The sequence below is a fragment of the Leguminivora glycinivorella genome, chromosome Z, assembly GCF_023078275.1.
Source record: "Leguminivora glycinivorella isolate SPB_JAAS2020 chromosome Z, LegGlyc_1.1, whole genome shotgun sequence".
NCBI classification, from domain to species: domain Eukaryota; kingdom Metazoa; phylum Arthropoda; class Insecta; order Lepidoptera; family Tortricidae; genus Leguminivora; species Leguminivora glycinivorella.
Genome location: NC_062998.1, coordinates 52,503,361 through 52,521,894, shown reverse-complemented (window position 1 = coordinate 52,521,894; position 18,534 = coordinate 52,503,361). Strand labels below are relative to the sequence as shown.

Here is an 18,534-nt window from a genome sequence, read left to right as displayed (position 1 = left end):
AATCGAACTCGAGAACATCTGCGTACGAAGCCAGCGCACTACCACGGGACTACGTCTTGACTTGCTCAGTCTGACGAAATCAGCCTAGAGAAAAGAACGTCTAATGTCATGTCACATCGCTGATCATTGAGCGAGACATGCGCTCCAAGCGGAGAGATTTGTAACTGCAATTACAAGACCTCAGCCGGTCATTTTTGCGATTGTTGTACTTCGACAGATGTTCCTCCTTGGCCAATACTTCAAAAAATGTCTTAGTTTTTTAGGCTTCCGTAGTCAACTAGGAACTCTTATAGTTTCGCCATGTCTGTCTGTCCGTTTATAATCCCCGACGCAAAGACGACAGGGTGTTATAATTTCGACGTGTCTGTCTGTCTGTCTGTCTGTCTGTCTGCCTGTCTGTTTGTCTGTCTCTGTGTGTGTATGTCTGTCTGTGGCATCGTAGCTCCTGAACGAATGAACCGATTTCGATTTAGTTTTTTTTATTTGAAAGCTGTGTTAGTCGGGAGTGTTCTTAGCCATGTTTCATGAAAATCGGTCCACTATGTCGCGGTCGGGGATTTTTTGAGCAGCGGTGTGGGACTTGCGGTAAAAACGGTACGGATACGATGCGTCACTGCGATTCGAATAAGTATAGTAAAACTGTTCGGATAGAGCAGAGTCGTGGAATGTTTGAACTCTTGTCAATGACCATATATTTTACCTTGTTATTGACTAAATTGGTTTGCCCCTTGGATCATCATGAAACCAGTAAATACCGGTTAACCGATTTTCAGCTGTGCAAAATGTACGTTGTTATTAATAATTCTATGTTTAGTACTGATTAATTGTTATTTTGTGGTAAATTCTGAGTGGGATCATGCATAATTTAATATTTAATTCAACCTACATAGAGGACAAACCATAGACTAAAATATAACTGTGAATTTTCCGATGTAATCTTATTGTCATAATGACATGTTTATCGCGCGCTGTATCGATAAAATTAAATAACATTGAATAACAATGAAGTAAATATAAATAAGAGAAGCTTTTTCGAATCGAAGTTTTATAGAGTTGATTTAATTGATAAAGGTATAATAAATTTATTTTTAACAAGCAGAAACGTCTGCTAACGATTCTAAACATTTTCAAACAGACGTCACCCCAAGACGTGTGTACATAAGGAAAGGCATGGAAAGATTTGCGATGTTCGGCGTGGCTTCTGTAGCTCAATTGGTTAAGAGCCTTGCACGGATTGCAAATGATGCGGGTTCAAGTCCCGCCGGCACATCCGTCAAGCTGCTGTCACGGGAAGACGTTGTCTAAATTTTTTCCGTTAATTTTAAATAATATTTTAGCATCTTTGACTGTATTTCGAGTAAATTAAAGCAGAGCAAATAGCTCTTATGAGTGAATGTAGTCGAGGATCTCGCTCTCCGAGCGAGAGAAGTGAAAACTTCTTCGATGATGAAAGTGTGAACATGGAGTGGGATCGCGCAAGCTTACGGAGCCTTCCTGAAGGGGCAATGCGACTAAGTGCGCGACTAGCTGAAAAACGCAGTTGCAGTAAGCAGGGCCCCGACAGCGAGTGTGATGATAGCGATGAAGGAAGTTACACAACTGTAGTGGGTAAGCGACTACGCAGACGAATGCGGACCCAGGCGAACAAGCATTTGACACTAGGTAACGTAGGTTCTGATGCAACTAAAGAAGAATTTGAGGTGTCAGTCACGTCAAAAGAGGCATTACCTAAGCAAATTGCCATGGCAAAAATGCTACGTGCTGAAAACATTAGTGGCATTCTAAGAGTCAAATTCAAAGGCACGTACAAAGCTATTATACAGTTCTCTCTCAGAGCACAGGCCGAAAAATTACTTAACTGTACCGCATTCAATAACGAAAAGATAAGATGTCATTGGTCTGACCAAACAGAACACTGTTTTGGTCTGATCAGAAATATTGATTTGGACATAGAGGAAGAAGAGCTGTTGAAAGAATTCAATGTTTCCCAGGTTATATTGGCAATTAAGCGCTTAGATCGACTAAACGAGAATGGCAAATGGATAAAAAGCGAAGCCATACGCCTGTGCTTTAAAGCGACTTCCTCCCATCTCATGTGTACGCGTACGACTGTCGCTTTAAAGTAGAGCCGTATGTATTCCCTGTTTCCCAATGTTCGGGATGTTGGCGATTTGGCCATCGAGCGCGTACTTGCCCCACCAACAAAATTATATGCCCTAAATGCGGTAAAAACCACGCGAACTGTAACACTAACGAGTTTACTTGCACTAATTGCCAAGGATCGCATATGGCATTAAGTAAAACATGTCCAGTGTTCCTAAAGGAGAAAAAACTGAGAACAATTATGAGCAAAAACCAATGTACATACAAGAGAGCTCTGGAATTATATTATGAAAAGGAAAATACCGCCACAGAGATACCAAACAATTCGGTTGACAGCACTCAGATCAATTTGAATACGCCGCGCTCATACCGGGATGCTTTAACTTCTGAAAATTTCAATACAATAGCCAATTCATCAAATACTAGAAAGGAAGATGATAATCTTACAGATGTTCAGAATACAGTCGGACCTTCTTCTTCAGAGAACAAACAACAAAGACAAAAAATCAAAGCAAAGAAGCGTAAAACAGGAGCGAAAGGTGATCTTCAGCAACCGGTATCCCCACCGGTCAATCAGAACAAACAAAATGATGAGCATGAGAAAGAAACGAGGAGAAATAGCTCAAGATTCAGAGAGATACTGCAAAAACTTAAAGAGATTTGTTTGTCAAGATCGACAGTGGAAAGTAAAATTAAGACAGTAGTTAGTTATTTGATTGAACAAGTAGTGTCATTTGTCCTGGACATCGTGAAGGGCGGCGATGTTTTGAATATGTTGACTATGTTTAATTATGTATAATAACCGCAATAATTATACTCTCAACTTAGTCCAATGGAATTCACAAAGCCTAAGACCCAAGTTAACAGAATTTGATCATATTTTGACACAGGAAAAGATACATGTTGCTTTAATCTCAGAAACCTGGCTTCAGCCTGGCTCGCATTTAAATATAAGCGGTTATAATGTTTTTCGAAAAGACAGGGATGACTTGCATGGAGGGGTCTGTCTGATTATTCATAAATCGATAAAGGTCCAATTACAAACTGTTAACGTGCCAAACGACGAAATTGAGTGTATAAGTATTAAACTTTTAAATTGTAATATTTTACAAAACATTGTTTTAGTATACTGTCCACCGAGAGTTAGAACCACTCAATCTGATTGGGATCAAATTTTCACACAGTTCTCAAGGAAATGTCTTATTGCTGGAGATTTTAACGCTCATCATACAAATTGGTCTTATAAAACAGAAACAAGAGGCTCTCAAATCCTAGATGCTTCACTTGAAGCCGGATTTGTGTCAATTAATAATGGACAAGCCACTAGAGTGAAATCGGTGAACGGTATACTTCAACAAACTTCACCAGATATATCTTTCGTATCCACAGATGTCGCAGTTAATTTTACTTGGAATGTTATTAGCGAAAATTTAGGCAGTGACCACTTAATAATTAAACTAAAGATTACTTATCAGGAACATAGGATAATGCATAAAAAACGAAATTACAAATTAGCTAACTGGGATTTATATCGAGAAAATTTAGAACGAACGTTACATGTTCCAGAAACAGAACAAAACGTACAACTATTGTATGATAACCTTCTTACCCAAATTAATTTAGCGGCAGCGGAAAGTATACCCTTTGTCAAATTATGCCCTTACCCAAATACTAAATTTAAGCCAAAACCTTATTGGAACCCTTCTTTATCAGAATTGGTAGCAACCCGCAGACTGGCGTTAAAAATTTTTAGGAGAAACCCTACACCACACAACTTAAGTATTTTAGAACAGAAATCGGCTGAAGCAAAGAAGGCTATATTACATGCAAAAAGAGACAGTTGGCAAAATTATTGTAGTAGTATAGATGAATCAACAAGTGCCTCAGAAATGTGGCAAAGAATGAGATGGATAAAAGGCTTTAAGAAAACCAGTTACAACTTTTCTTATGAAGAAAAATCAATCATGCTAAGTAGCCTAGCCCCAGACTTTGTTCTTCCGCAAATACCAGAATGCCTTTCTAATAACCCACAATTAGATATCAGTTTTTCTATGCATGAACTAAATAATTGTCTGAAGAAAAAAGATACTTCACCGGGAGATGACGAAATCACTTATTCTATGATATATAATTTCCCAGACTCTGCAAAAAAATATCTATTATATATGTACGACCTTATTATGAGTTCCGGGGAGCTTCCCTCTCAATGGCGACAAATTAAAGTAGTTCCCATACCTAAACCAGACAATAATCCAAACTTACCTCCTAAGATTAGACCGATTTCCTTAATATCGTGTTTATGTAAAATACTTCACCTCCTCTTAGGTAAAAGACTAGAATGGTATTTAGAATCGAATGATTTTTTAGCTCAGTGCACGACTGGCTTTAGACGAGGCCAGTCATCGCTGGACTGTCTGACTAGAGTTGTCTCTCAAATACAAATTGGTTTTACTAAAAACGAACCCACACTCGCTTGCTTTTTGGACATTGAAGGCGCCTATAATAATGTCTTGCTTGATAAATTAATAAACATCCTAGATGATTTGGCAGTTGGTAAACGAATATGTAAATACCTGTGGAATTTTCTTAGTAATAGAATCCTTATAATTAAAGATCCTATCAATAATCTGGAAACATTAATAAGACATACTGGTAAAGGCCTAGCACAAGGTGACCCTCTTTCCCCGCTTCTTTTTAATGTTGCTACATTAAAACTATGCCGTGAAATCACAAATGTACAAATATGTCAGTATGCAGATGATTTTATATTATATAAAAGCGATAAAAATGTTACTCACAGCCGCAACGCTATTCAGGAAGCATTATACTGTTTTGTTAATGTATTAGGTTCATTGGGGTTACAGTTGTCAGAACAAAAATCAAAATTTTGCGTTTTCAGTAGAGGGCATAAAAAACAACAAGTGGACTTGACAATTAATAACTTGCCCTTAGCACCAGTCGAGTCTTATAAATACCTAGGTCTTTGGCTTGACCGGTCACTTCGCTGGGGCAAGCATATTAATGAAATTGCAGAAAAAGTACAAAAGAACCTTAGTATCTTACAAGTTTTAGCTGGTAAATCATGGGGCCTACATCCTAAACACTTACGTAGAATATATATCGCGATAATTAGAAGTAGAATAGATTATGCTAGTTTTTTGTACGATAACAGTTCTAATTGCAATACATACAAATTGGACAAAATTCAAAACAAGGCACTAAGGATTGTAGGCGGTTTCATACGAACCACACCAATTCATTGTATGGAAAGTGAAGTTGGCATCCCACCCTTATTCCTCAGGAGACGCTCCCTTGCCATTAAATACCGTCTAAAGACCCTCTCCATTACGAATAATGAAACCAATACTCTACTCCACAATTTAAATGAACTTAATCACAATAGATACTGGATAAATAAAAAAGCTCCTCTTCTAGTCACAGCTGGCAGGGATGTTGTAGACGAGACTATATTCTCATCTGACCGATTGCAAATGTTTTCTCTTAATACATGGATATCAAATATAAATGTGGGCAATATAATTGCCACTAATTTAGACTGTATACAAAATTCTAAAAAGACTTATGAATATAATCACCTTAAAAATAATATTTTGGAAGAGTTACGGCAAAATTACAAAGATTGGCACTTTTTATACACGGATGGATCGAAAAGTACACTTGGAAAAGGAGCCGCGTTTTTTGATTCACGAAACCATGCCTGTAACCATAATATGTTCAAAGTTGTAGGAAATGTTTGTATCATGACTGTGGAATTAGTTGCTATTTCAAAAGCTATATCTTATATCATTAATAGTGGAATTAGAAAAGCAGTGATTTGCACTGATAGTAAGAGTGCATTACAACACATTTCACGATCAACTCGTGGTCATATAGGTGTACCGACTGTCTACAAAATTCTAAAAAAATCCTTTATTTGTGGCAAAATAATAGTGAACTGCGTCTTCAATGGGTGCCTTCCCATATAGGACTAAAGGGCAATGAGAAGGCGGACCATCTTGCCAAACAGGCTTCACTAAGCGGTATTGAAACAATAGTTGAACCATGTTATTCGGAAATTTTTTGTCAGTACAGAAGTAAAATCCATTTGTTATGGAAAGAATACTTTAACGAACGATCGAAAGAAAAAGGCATATGGTATAAGACCATTGTGAATGAGCCTCCGAGGGTTCCATGGTTCTTAAACGCTGATTTTGGCCGTAAGAAGATAGTCACTGCACATAGATTAAGATGTGGCCATGTACCCCTTAACAAATTTAAGTTTTTAATGAAAAAGTCAATTCCCCTAATTGCGACATCTGTGGGTCAGTAGAAGATGTTTATCATGTTCTGATAGAGTGCAATAAAAATCGAGCTCTCAGGGAGGCGCTCTTAGCCTCCGCCAACCTAAACCCATATGACGTTTGCGCCTTTATAGACATTTTGAGTAAACCAACTTCAGACACAGCGAATATGGTGTATGGGTTGGCGGACGCTATTCTTAACAATGTAATTTGAGGTTTGAGACCATGCAAAGCAGACTGACAGGGCCGATATGTATTTTTTATAAAGGTCCTTAAAAATAAATTGAAAAAAAAAAAAAAAAAAAAGTCCCGCCGGAAGCGTAAATTTTTCCATTTTTTCCTTTAATATAAAAAAGGTATAATAAATGTATAATATTTCATAGCTTCTTAATGTTTGACAAAAGGGTCAACACTAATCTACTTAGAAGATTTCTTTGCTAATCCGCGAAAACCCCGTATGTGTAGTTGTTGTAGTCCTAAGGCACCCCAGAGGTGCAAAAGGCCTTCACGAGCTCGCGCCACGCTTTCCTATCTTCAGCGTGGCCTCGCTCCAGCTCAAACCAGCCGCTCGTAGTTCATTTTCGACCCCTCAGTGAACCGGGCGCCCGGAGCCATGGCTTGCGTTTTGCGTATCTAGCAACTGGGTACGTAGCCGAATGGCACAAACGCTCACGAAACGCTCACGAAACGAAACGCTTGTAAATATTTCTATCGCTCTTGCCTATTGGCGCGACAGAGCCAGACTCATTTTCTTATCCCCTTATCTCCTCTCTAGTTGTTGGTGGATTCTCATCGCTATTGGCAACGTTTCAGAAGAAGTTTTTTCTTAGTTAAGTAAATGGGCTTACTCTTGGCCATAGAGTAGCCAAAGGCAAAGACGTGGCCTACGATGGAGTGAGCTCGCTCAGAATATGCCTGTTCATTCTTGATTTGAAGGTTGACAAGCTAAATGAACTCGGAAATATAACCGTCCGGCAAGGAATTCCACTCGGCAGTGCGCATAAGAAGAGAAGAAGCAAAGCGCTTCGTGCGAATTCGCGGAATATCTACCAAGTAAGGGTGGAAACCGGCCGTGCGTCTAAGAGTATAATGGGGAAGTCAGCAATGTCTATCCAATTTCAGTGCGGCAGTCTTTGAAGCTAATTTAACACCACGAAATTTAACGTGGAAAAGCTTACATAATGAAGATACCAGCAATTTAAAAATTTTTAACTCCCGACGCATAAACGATGGGGTGTTATAAATTTGACGATTCTGTCTGTCTGTGGCATCGTAGCTCCCGAACGGCTGAACCGATTTAGATTTATTTTTGTTTGTTTGAAAGCTGAGTTAGTCCGGAGAGTTAGTTTCATGAGAATCGGTCCACTAAGTCGGAGTTTTTTCAAAATTTTAATTTTGTGGTTATCTTATACTTATTTTTTTCTTTTCCCAGGTGGAATCAGAAAATGGCGCCTCGCCGGCTCTGCCCTATGTCCGGCGGGCCGGCCGGACGTCGACGCCACACCGCTACTCGGAGATGGTGAGTGTGAACACACTTTAACAGTAGGAATCTCTATTGGCATCCGGAAAATAGCGGGTTACAACTGGCTGAGACTAGCTCAGGGCCGGGAAAAGTTGCGTACTAGAAGAGAGGGGGCGATAAAGGGTTGATATGATAATGATGATGATGAATCTCTATTGACCACAGATTTCATATATGTATACCATAGATCAAGCAAACGTATCTACTTAGCGTGTCAAACGAACTCAATCAAATCCACTGGGTTGGCCGTCTTTACTCACAGCTTGCAGCTTTTTGCAAGTTGAAGTTAACAAAAACATAAAAATGCTTCGTTACGTGATATTTAATTGCAACTACATAAAAATTGTTACCACTCAAGGACCTGAGACATATTTCCAATCACAGGCAAGTAACAACTTCAGTACAAAATCTGACACACTATATACAGGATGTAACATTAATGCTGGTGATCCATTTAAGAGCATAACCGGTATCGAATAGCGGTTACGAATACCACTTCCTTTTTTTAAAATAAACACCATGAAAATTAAAGGTACCTACTATAGAAGGTAATGTATAAGCCGTAGGATTTATCTTCGGCAATTATATAACACTTTAAGTTCTCGCGCTTTGTACACATATTTAAAGTCACACACAGGTCGAACGCGATTAATTAACATTATTTTTACCTTATTTTTTTTTTATATAAATTAATATCGGGTAGTTTTGTGTTGTTTACATCTCCGGTGACACTTTGCTGGGACGTCAGTCTTCCGCGACCACGGCCAGTGCAACCTGGCCGAAACGTTGGGAAAAAAGGTAAAAATAATGTTAATTAATCGCGTTCGACCTGTGTGTGACTTTAAATATTTCGGCAATTATGTTACATAGTGTATGTAAATAAAGCTTTGGCGTGAGCACTACTTTTTAAAAAAGCGACCGCTGTCTCACCTTCATACCTGATGAGTAACTATAGGCCTAGCCTGACATTATCAAATAAGTATTTAATATCTGCTTATGCCCGCGACTAGGCCCGCGTTAAATTCGAGTTGCGGAATGCAACAAACTTCCACCCCCCATTTCAGGCAAGTAGGGGCGTTAGAAAAAGACAAAAAGCAGCCTATGTCACTCTCCATCCCTTCATCTATCTCCACTTAAAAAATCACGTCAATCCGTCGCACCGTTTTGCCGTGAAAGGCGGACAAACAAACAGTCAGTCACACTTTCCCATTTATAATATTAACCTAACCCACCCCAGCACGGCGTCTGCGGTCAACCTTCAGCTGAACTAACCCCAAGATTATCCGTCTATGAAACAGGGGGGTGGGGGGAGGAGCACCTGTTGTTCATAGTTCCTGAAGAGGTGCAGAGAAAAACAGAGGAGTCAGTATTTACTTTTTGGTTATAAAGATATGAATATATACTCGTAATAAACATTCTTCGAAATATAATATACAGACAAATACTACATGTATGCTAAGCTCTATTATGATTCGTCTTCATATTTGTGTATATTTATGTATGTATTATATACAGAGATCGGAAAAATTTGCGTCATTGCTCGCAATAATGTGGACATGTCTCCAAAATTAATCAAATAATTAATCATTTAATTTATTTCTTACTTGACATATAATTTGATTCCTAGTCAATAAATACAAAAGTTTTATTAAAGAAAATAATCAGTATTTATCGAGGTAGCATTTATGCTGAGTCGGGACCATTTTGTGGTAGCTTGTATGTTTTAATTTCTTTTATTTGCTGTTTCTGTTTTTTTTACTTATGTATTTTTATTGTAATTATCATGAATAAATAACTGATTGATTGATTATTTTTTCCAAGTTTTCAGCAGTCAGTCTATTTCTTTTTACATCAAAAACATACTTAAGTGCTGAAAAACTCCGCTCGCAATCCACTGATGTTAATGGGGCAAACTTAAGTAGTTTTATATGAATATTATTGTATTATTCCAGTATAATTCAGAGTTTATTTTCTGTTCTAAGTTGTGGGCGATAACCTCGAAATCGGGATTTCTGTCAAGGACGGCTTTCATTTTAGTTTGCAAACGGTTACCTATTTCTCCGGGTATACTGTCCAGATTATTTAATAAATTTCTTATTTTAATTAAAGTGTATTCGACAGTAAATAATAATAATAATAAAATCACTTTATTTCAGACACAATAGGTCCATATAAAATATACAAAAAACAATACATATAAAACTTACACTACGAGTTGCTTCAGTCGACAGACCAGTCTTATTTTTACTTTTTATTCTCGCAATGGTGAACGGATGACCAATGTCGAAAAATGGGGTTACACAGGTTCTCGGAGATAGTGCTAAGTATAAGATTGCCTGAGCTTCTCAATCTCTCCCAGAAACCTGCTACCCGACTTCTGATGATGGCAAAGAAGTCAGGCACCCCTGCATCCGCGAACATGCCCGAATTTGAAGAAGACTGTAAATTCTCTATTACAACCAAAATGTATTTGAAATGTTGTGAAATGAACTGTAAATTGTCGACAACATCATCAACTTTTGTATTTATTGACTATTAGGAATCAAATTATATGTCAAGTAAGAAATTAATTAAATGAATAATTATTTGATTAATTTTGGAGACATGTCCACATTATTGCAAGCAATGACGTAAATTTTTCCGATCTCTGATTATAATTATATGTGTAGGTATAATAGTATCATAAGTATGTATATTCTTTTATATCTATGTATGTAGGTATATTATTGTAGACTTTTTAAAGTAGCACCGCCCACAATTTTTAAAGGTTGATTGGTAGAGAATGCCTTATGGCATTCAGTTCGCCTTTTGTACTTTAAGGTTTTCTTTTGTGCAATAAAAATAAAATTTAATTAAAAGTAATTTAATTTACAAATAAACTAACTATTAAACCCCGCTCCTAATTTTAACTTTATTGTAAGTTAAGGAGAACACCAATCTAGTGACGTATCAGGACCTGGAAAAATGGTCTGATCGGAAGATCAGCGCTGGAAGTCGCTGGCAATATGCTGAGATTAGACCATTTCGCAGGACCTCCTTCTTGTTTATCTCTTCTTATTTGTAACGTCTCTTTCTTTTTCTGTGTGTCTGAACGAATAAGTGCATTATATTCTATTCTATTCTAAAAATAGCGGCAGAGAGAAGAACAAAATGGTGATTGAAGGAAAATAAGTAAGAAAGAAAGAAACGTTTATTTCTAATCACACTTTATACACCAAAATGCGTGCGCTCACCCCACAGCGTCTACTCAGGTCACGTGTATTGAGCTTAAATTGTTTGACACGTCTAAATCTTTAGTGGCAGCAAATACATATATATATAAACAGATAAAGTCTAAGAAAAAAACGTACCTCTCAGTACCATACAAAAAAGGTACGGTGGCCTAGATGGCATTACACCTTTGGGGTACGCTCGGCTACTACTACTATTTATTTAGGTAATTACAAACATAAATCTCTAATTAATTTACATAGTATCGTTAAACCAATAAGGTTTGTCTCGATACCTATTCCATTTCGCGGTAGATGTTATACAATACAACAATCATATAATTATGTACGGCTAGATGGCGCTAATATTAATATTTGACATTTTAACACATATCAAGTTAAGAACATGGGCCAAATTGTCAAAACTGAGGTTCAAAAGTTTTAAGCCTGTGTCAAGAGATGGCAGTCTATGCACTGTGATTACACATTTTACTTCGACAGTAACTCTCTATAATACTCGATCTTCATAGTGTTAGAGTAATTATTTATTAATGCCTTATTTTGATTTATCTTACTGTCATTTATGATGAAAGTATTAAAGAATATCAATTGACTAATAGTAGTCACTGGGTTTCCGCCATGTTGGAATGTTATAAAAATGGCGGACAAGCAGTGACGGGGGCCAGTTCGAGTACAGACGAGTAGTAGTGAAGAAGTCTTGAATTATTTATTGTAAATTGGTTGTTAATATGTTTGTTATAAGTGAATAAAGTAAATGTGATGGTACAAGTAATAGTTTTCATCATCAACCTGGTAATATCCCCAACAGTTCAGAAGTTGGACGAAACAAAAATCGATAAGATTTTTGCCACGCCGCACAAGTGTAAGGTTTTTTTTTTAGTCAAAATAATGTAACGGATTTATTTAACGAAACGTGCATTTAAATTGCTTTGGTAAGTGAGACATGTATTATATTTATTTCTTAAAATTAAACTTCATGTTCTGAAACTGGTTTGATAATCTACCCTCATGGCAGTATAAATTGATGAACTCTCATTATTGTTTTATTTAAAAGATGACTTACTTTTGTACCTAAAAATCTTTTTACAAAAGGTGTGTAACATTACATTGCCCATTAGTTATTGAAACACATAAATCTGATAACTATATGACTAGTATATTCTGGATACACAATAAGCGCCGTCATATGATACGTCATTCAGTTTGTGACAGTAAAATTTCATAAATTAATTGGCATAAGGAAATCGTGGAATTATGAGTAAAGTAAATTTGTATCTTATCAATAGAAATAAAGTTCTGATTAAACGACTGCTTTATTTAACGATGCCTCGAGTTGTTAAACACAAGCCATTTTATGTTGTTTCCGAAAAGTGGTGTAATTTATTCCAACGAGGCAATTGTCCTGCTGTTGTATTCTGTTATTATAATATAATTATACATATTCGAGCTTATCAAGTTATACAGATCAGATAAACAATTAAACATTCATGCTGAATGAAATACGCTGTGTAAAATATGTTCTCATAAAGTACTTCAATAATTTAATCCCTCGTGTCCGGTAACACAAGATTGGTAAAAATTATGTATACTTATGAAAAGTTGATCTCAATTCAAACTGAGAATTATAATGCAGTTCTTAATTTTGATATTTAATGCTTTAAGTACGATTTTGAACAAAAACGATTCCTGTTCATTTGCAAATACATATTTAATAGTGAATTTAACATATTATATTAACCGTTAAAATTGAAGTTGTGCAATTGTGGGTAGTTTAATTCTGTTAAGTACTGAATTTAAATAAACAACTTTGATAATAAGGTTGCCAATCCCTGGTATGAATAATGGAGAGTAAGTTGTATCTCTAATCATCTTCAGATATTTTATGATAACTCGTTATAAAAATGTTTAGCGTTTTAAAGTTTTAAAACTCAACGAATTGTAATGTGTTGTTTTTCAACGTTTTATTTCACGACTTGGACTGATTGATCTCATTTTGATTGTTGACGGTATGCTACCACATTTATGAATACTATTTTATAATGGCCAGTGATGGCAGAATTATTTAATCAAAGTAACGTATAAAACAAAATTCTTCGCATTTTACCATGGTGATCATGAGTGATAATTCGATGGGAAATCGAAAAATTACATCTATGGTGTGAATAAATATCATTAAGACATGTTTCAGACTATTAGTAAATAAAGTAATATCTGTTTGCTTCTTAAGAATAACGATTCAATCTTGATATGCTTATATATTATGGTGCATGTGACATGACATGGGTGATGGTCACATGTAGTCATATGTAGAGTCATATGTAGAGTCATATGTAGAGTCATATGTAGAGTCATATGTAGAGTCATATGTAGAGTCATATGTAGAGTCATATGTAGAGTCATATGTAGAGTCATATGTAGAGTCATATGTAGAGTCATATGTAGAGTCATATGTAGAGTCAGTCATATGTAGAGTCAGTCATATGTAGAGTCAGTCATATGTAGAGTCAGTCATATGTAGAGTCAGTCATATGTAGAGTCAGTCATATGTAGAGTCAGTCATATGTAGAGTCAGTCATATGTAGAGTCAGTCATATGTAGAGTCAGTCATATGTAGAGTCAGTCATATGTAGAGTCAGTCATATGTAGAGTCAGTCATATGTAGAGTCAGTCATATGTAGAGTCAGTCATATGTAGGTCATAGAGTCATATGTACGCGTAAACTCGAGTATTTTGGCCCCAGTATAAAATAATGACTTGAGCCAGGGTATTGCACAATGAATCGTATCTTGTGGAATAAATGGTTGACGCACGCGGATGGACGTGCGGGATTTAGAGCGCGTGGATGAACGTGCGAGATTTAAAGCGCGTGGATGAACGTGCGAGATTCAAAGCGCGTGGATATACGTGCATAACATTTAAGCACGTTGATGAACGTGAAAGACTTTCATTTCAACCTTTATTAAAATTAAATTAAATTAAAATTAAAATTTATTTATTTCAAGTAACACAACTCATAATTTACAATAAAATATAAAAAAATACACAGACACAACACACATACTAAAAAGTCAAGCAGCTGTGATTGACACACTGATAGGATCCCTTATCTATAGTTATACCTCACTGTGTCAACCACAGGTGCATGAAGCCCACAACAAAATGCGACATAAGGGCAAAACCTGTTCGCAATCATTGACATGACGCTGTTGGAGCTGGAGCGCACACGCCGCACCAGAGATGCAGCCCGCAGGCGCATAGTAGCTTTAAAACATGCCACACGCGCCTCCGCGAACATCCCCGATGCGCTGCAGTATCGCGGCAGCCCCATCAGCGCCCTAAATGCATTATACATGAAATATATAAATACATTATACATTATACATGAAATATATAAATACATAAATACATGAAACATGAATATAAAAGTACAACATAAATGACTGTGCCTTAATATCAGAATGTATATTATTTGCGACTTTTGATTGGATAAAGCAGTACAGCAATAATTACATATTTATCTTTTGGCTACGTGTAATACGTGTATCCAGTTCTTTACATGTTTTATAGTCTTAGGTGATCAAGAATAAAGTAACAAAAAAAGAGACTTTATTGATAACATATAAAACTTATTACCTAGCAGGTTTAGCTCGTAAAATATTAAAAGTGAAGTACTTAAACTTTGTATCGGTTATGAAGAGACCTATTAGATTTAAAATAAAATCGTTACTAACGACTAGTTTCCCTTTCATAGATAAAAGAAATAAATTGAAAATGTGCAATTTGAAATCTAGAGAGCAAACATTAATAATCTTTTGTCTTTAAATTCGCGATAGCTCTTCATGAAAAGAAAATATATACTTGCTTTATGTGTGAATAGATCTTTTGATAATTAAATGAATTGCTTACCACTTGCGGCTTGTAATCAGCGCGAATAAAGATACGTCGGATATCGTATTTGGTTTTTCATACGACACGGTATTTATAAAAAAAAAAGAGATTATGTATATAATGTCTGACGGGTGTCGCTATTGTTGACCTGTAACCTAAATAGTATATGTACAAAGAGTTTTTCTATTTCGGCATACTATTGCATCAATCTTAGCTAGTACCTAAAATAATAATAATAATAACAGGATAAAAAAAAAATAATAAGGACCTACACCGTAGTCGTGTACTTGCGATTAGTCTTAAATGGTTGCGTAATATAATATGTTTACGTTACAAATGGTAAATATTAACTAGGCGCGATATTTTATTGACAGGTCATTTGAGTATTTAAAGATTCTGTAAATGTGTATGATATATACATCTGAAAAATCTTGAATATAATTACTCAGTATATATAAACAGTAGATATATTAATAGGCGATGACAATAATTTAATTAATCATAACGACTATCGATACATTATGACTTATTGAATTGATTACCGAACCATAATCGTTTTACCATAATTTCGAAGACAGTCGAAATTATGTTCCTAAAGAAAGTGTTGCAAGTTTCAGATCAAGGACCGAGGAGCGTCCAGGTGAAAGGGCCAGGGTCTGGTATTCGTTTACCACCCAGGAGTGCCCAGGTGAGAGGGTCGGGGTGTAGATTCACTTCCGACCCAGGAGTGCCCAGGTGAGAGGGTCAGGGTAAAGATACCTCTGTTTCGATCGTCCACCGTGGGTCCTCATACGCTGGCATGGTATGCGAGCTTGCGTCTGGCGGCGCAATGTCCGGCGTCCGTGATGAGCAGCATCGGCAGCACTATCCAGGCTGACAGAGCTTGGGTGGCCCATGATGCTGTTGCAGCGGACGGGTACATCATGTTGCCAAAGCCCGTGGCGGCACGGGAATTTCATTCAATCGTGTGATGAGGTGGTGATGTCATAAAACCGTGTAAATGTGTTCTTTTTGCTTGTTTCGCGAGTGAAGTGTGAAGTGAAGTGTTGCATTGTTTACTTAAATATGTTTATAACTTGTGAAATTAATTTAATTATCATAATTTAATTAGATGTAATGAATTCAATTGGATGTAATGAATTTAATTAGATGTAATTAATTTAATCGAAGTTAATGTTATTCATATATTTATTTTTCACGGGCCTATATTTCTTGATAAGATTTATGGAAATATTTAAAAATCCATTTTATAGGATATCGTAATTATGGGGTAAAGGTATCGGTATGAAGTGAAGTGATGTTTTGTGTTTCTATTGTTTAAGAATTATTTCAAATGCATATTATACTACACTTTTATAATCTTTTTCTTGTATAAACTGATATTGTCTTTCTTTTGAATTATTTCACATTAAGTTTTGGCGAAGGGTCTCGCCTCGAACAGGATGGCCGAGCTGTTAGAGTAATTATTTATTAATGCCTTATTTTGATTTATCTTACTGTCATTTATGATGAAAGTATTAAAGAATATCAATTGACTAATAGTAGTCACTGGGTTTCCGCCATGTTGGAATGTTATAAAAATGGCGGACAAGCAGTGACGGGGGCCAGTTCGAGTACAGACGAGTAGTAGTGAAGAAGTCTTGAATTATTTATTGTAAATTGGTTGTTAATATGTTTGTTATAAGTGAATAAAGTAAATGTGATGGTACAAGTAATAGTTTTCATCATCAACCTGGTAATATCCCCAACAATAGTGGCAGCTTTGTACTTCTCTGCGGCCGTAAATCAGGGCATGTGTAATTGTGTACCAGTAATTGCAACTGCATCAACAATGTAAACATCAAGTTAATCAAACTTGCTTCAGCTATACTCTGCACTAGGCTTGTGTCGTTCACGAACTAAGAACTGTTAGGAATAAAATCCCATCAATGACCGAAATTAACTGAATCTTTCCGTGCTCTGAGCTCTGAGAATCGGTCTTTGCTCATTTAGTCCAGTATAGGATCGGCGAGCGCGAGCGATTTGGATCGAGAACGAATGTGTGACTGCGCCGACAGAGATCGAGAGCTACAGGTCAATTCACAAGAGCTGGCACGAATGGAACGAATGTTTGAATGAAAATATGCATGTGTGTGACAGATTAACCAATAAAATGGTGGCTCTTGACAGTTACGACTGTATACCAATACAGGTGTCACTCACACAATCAAAGTTTCGTTCATTTCATTCGTGCCAGCTTTCGTGAATCGACCTGTACTTAGCAGAGCAACAAAAAAAGTCAAGTTTTCAAATTAAACTTCGGTTACTTACAACCTTTCGACCCGGAATGTTACTATCTGTGGACTATTCGTATCATTTTGACACTATTCGGTCCCATTCGTTCTGATCTTTCCGACCGCAGTGGTCGCTGGCCTGGCTGAACTAAATGAGCAAAAGACCTAAAAGAGCGAACTAGTTCGTGGGAGCGATTGAACGAGATCGGAGCGCGACCGTCGCGCGACCGTCGCCGTTGCGTCTCATACTTCCATATCGTTAAGGTTTGATTTCGTATGCGTCGCATCGCCGTCGCGCGACCATCGCGCGACCGTCGCCCACGCAAGCCACGGCGTTACACCAAAGAGGATCGAGTATTATAGAGAGTTACTTTCGAAGAAAAATGTGTAATCACAGTGCATCTTAGACTGCCGTCTCTTGACACAAGCTTAAAACTTTTGAACCTCAGTTTTGACAATTTGGCCCATATTCTGAGGTTGGTATGTTTTAAAATGTCAAATATTAATATTAGCGCCATCTAGCTGAGCGTACCCCAAAAGTGTAATGCCATCTAGGTCACCGTAACTTTTTCTGTATGGTACTGAGGTACGTTTTTTCCTTAGATTTTATCTGTCTATACGGAGTTATATATACACCTTACACCAAACTCGCATGCGAGATCTCTTACCTTGAAATCACTCCTACTACGAGTGAAACGTTCCAAACTCGTGGTACAAGTACAAATTATACTCACAAAACAAACATGAAGTTAGATTGGCTAGCGCTAAACAGGTCTGTGTTATTTGCGCTGCGCACCGCAATTCGCCGTTTGTTATAGCGATGTGCCGTTCTCGAAACGTTCCCGGGAACAGAAATCTATTGGAAACGTTCTCGGAATGTTCCGGAAACATCAAAGTATTTATATATTACTACTAGCTTTTTCCCGCGGCTTCGCTCGCACTGAATTCGAAAATGAGTGCTTCATACAAACTTCTACCCCCCCTTGTAGGGAAGTGGGGGGTTAGAAAGAGACAAAAAGTGGCCTATGTCACTATCCATTCCTTCAATTAACTCAACTAAAAAAAATCTCGTCAATTTGTCGCTCCGTTTTGTCGTGAAAGACGGACAAACAAACAGACACACACACTTTCCCATTTATATCAGTATGGATGTATATCGTTGTTTGAGTACCCGAAACACAAGTCTTCTTGAGCTTACCGTGAGACTCAGTCAATCT

The 18,534-nt window shown here is 37.0% G+C and overlaps 1 protein-coding gene across 1 annotated transcript in view; it reads left to right on the top strand.

The window, feature by feature from the left end:
- LOC125240517 (adenylate cyclase type 6-like) overlaps window positions 1-18,534 on the top strand; it is a 406,177-nt gene that overhangs the window by 80,183 nt on the left and 307,460 nt on the right. The window contains exon 3 of the mRNA XM_048148409.1: window positions 7,837-7,923. Coding sequence (XP_048004366.1) covers window positions 7,837-7,923 — 87 coding nt within the window. The remainder of the gene's footprint in view (window positions 1-7,836; window positions 7,924-18,534) is intronic.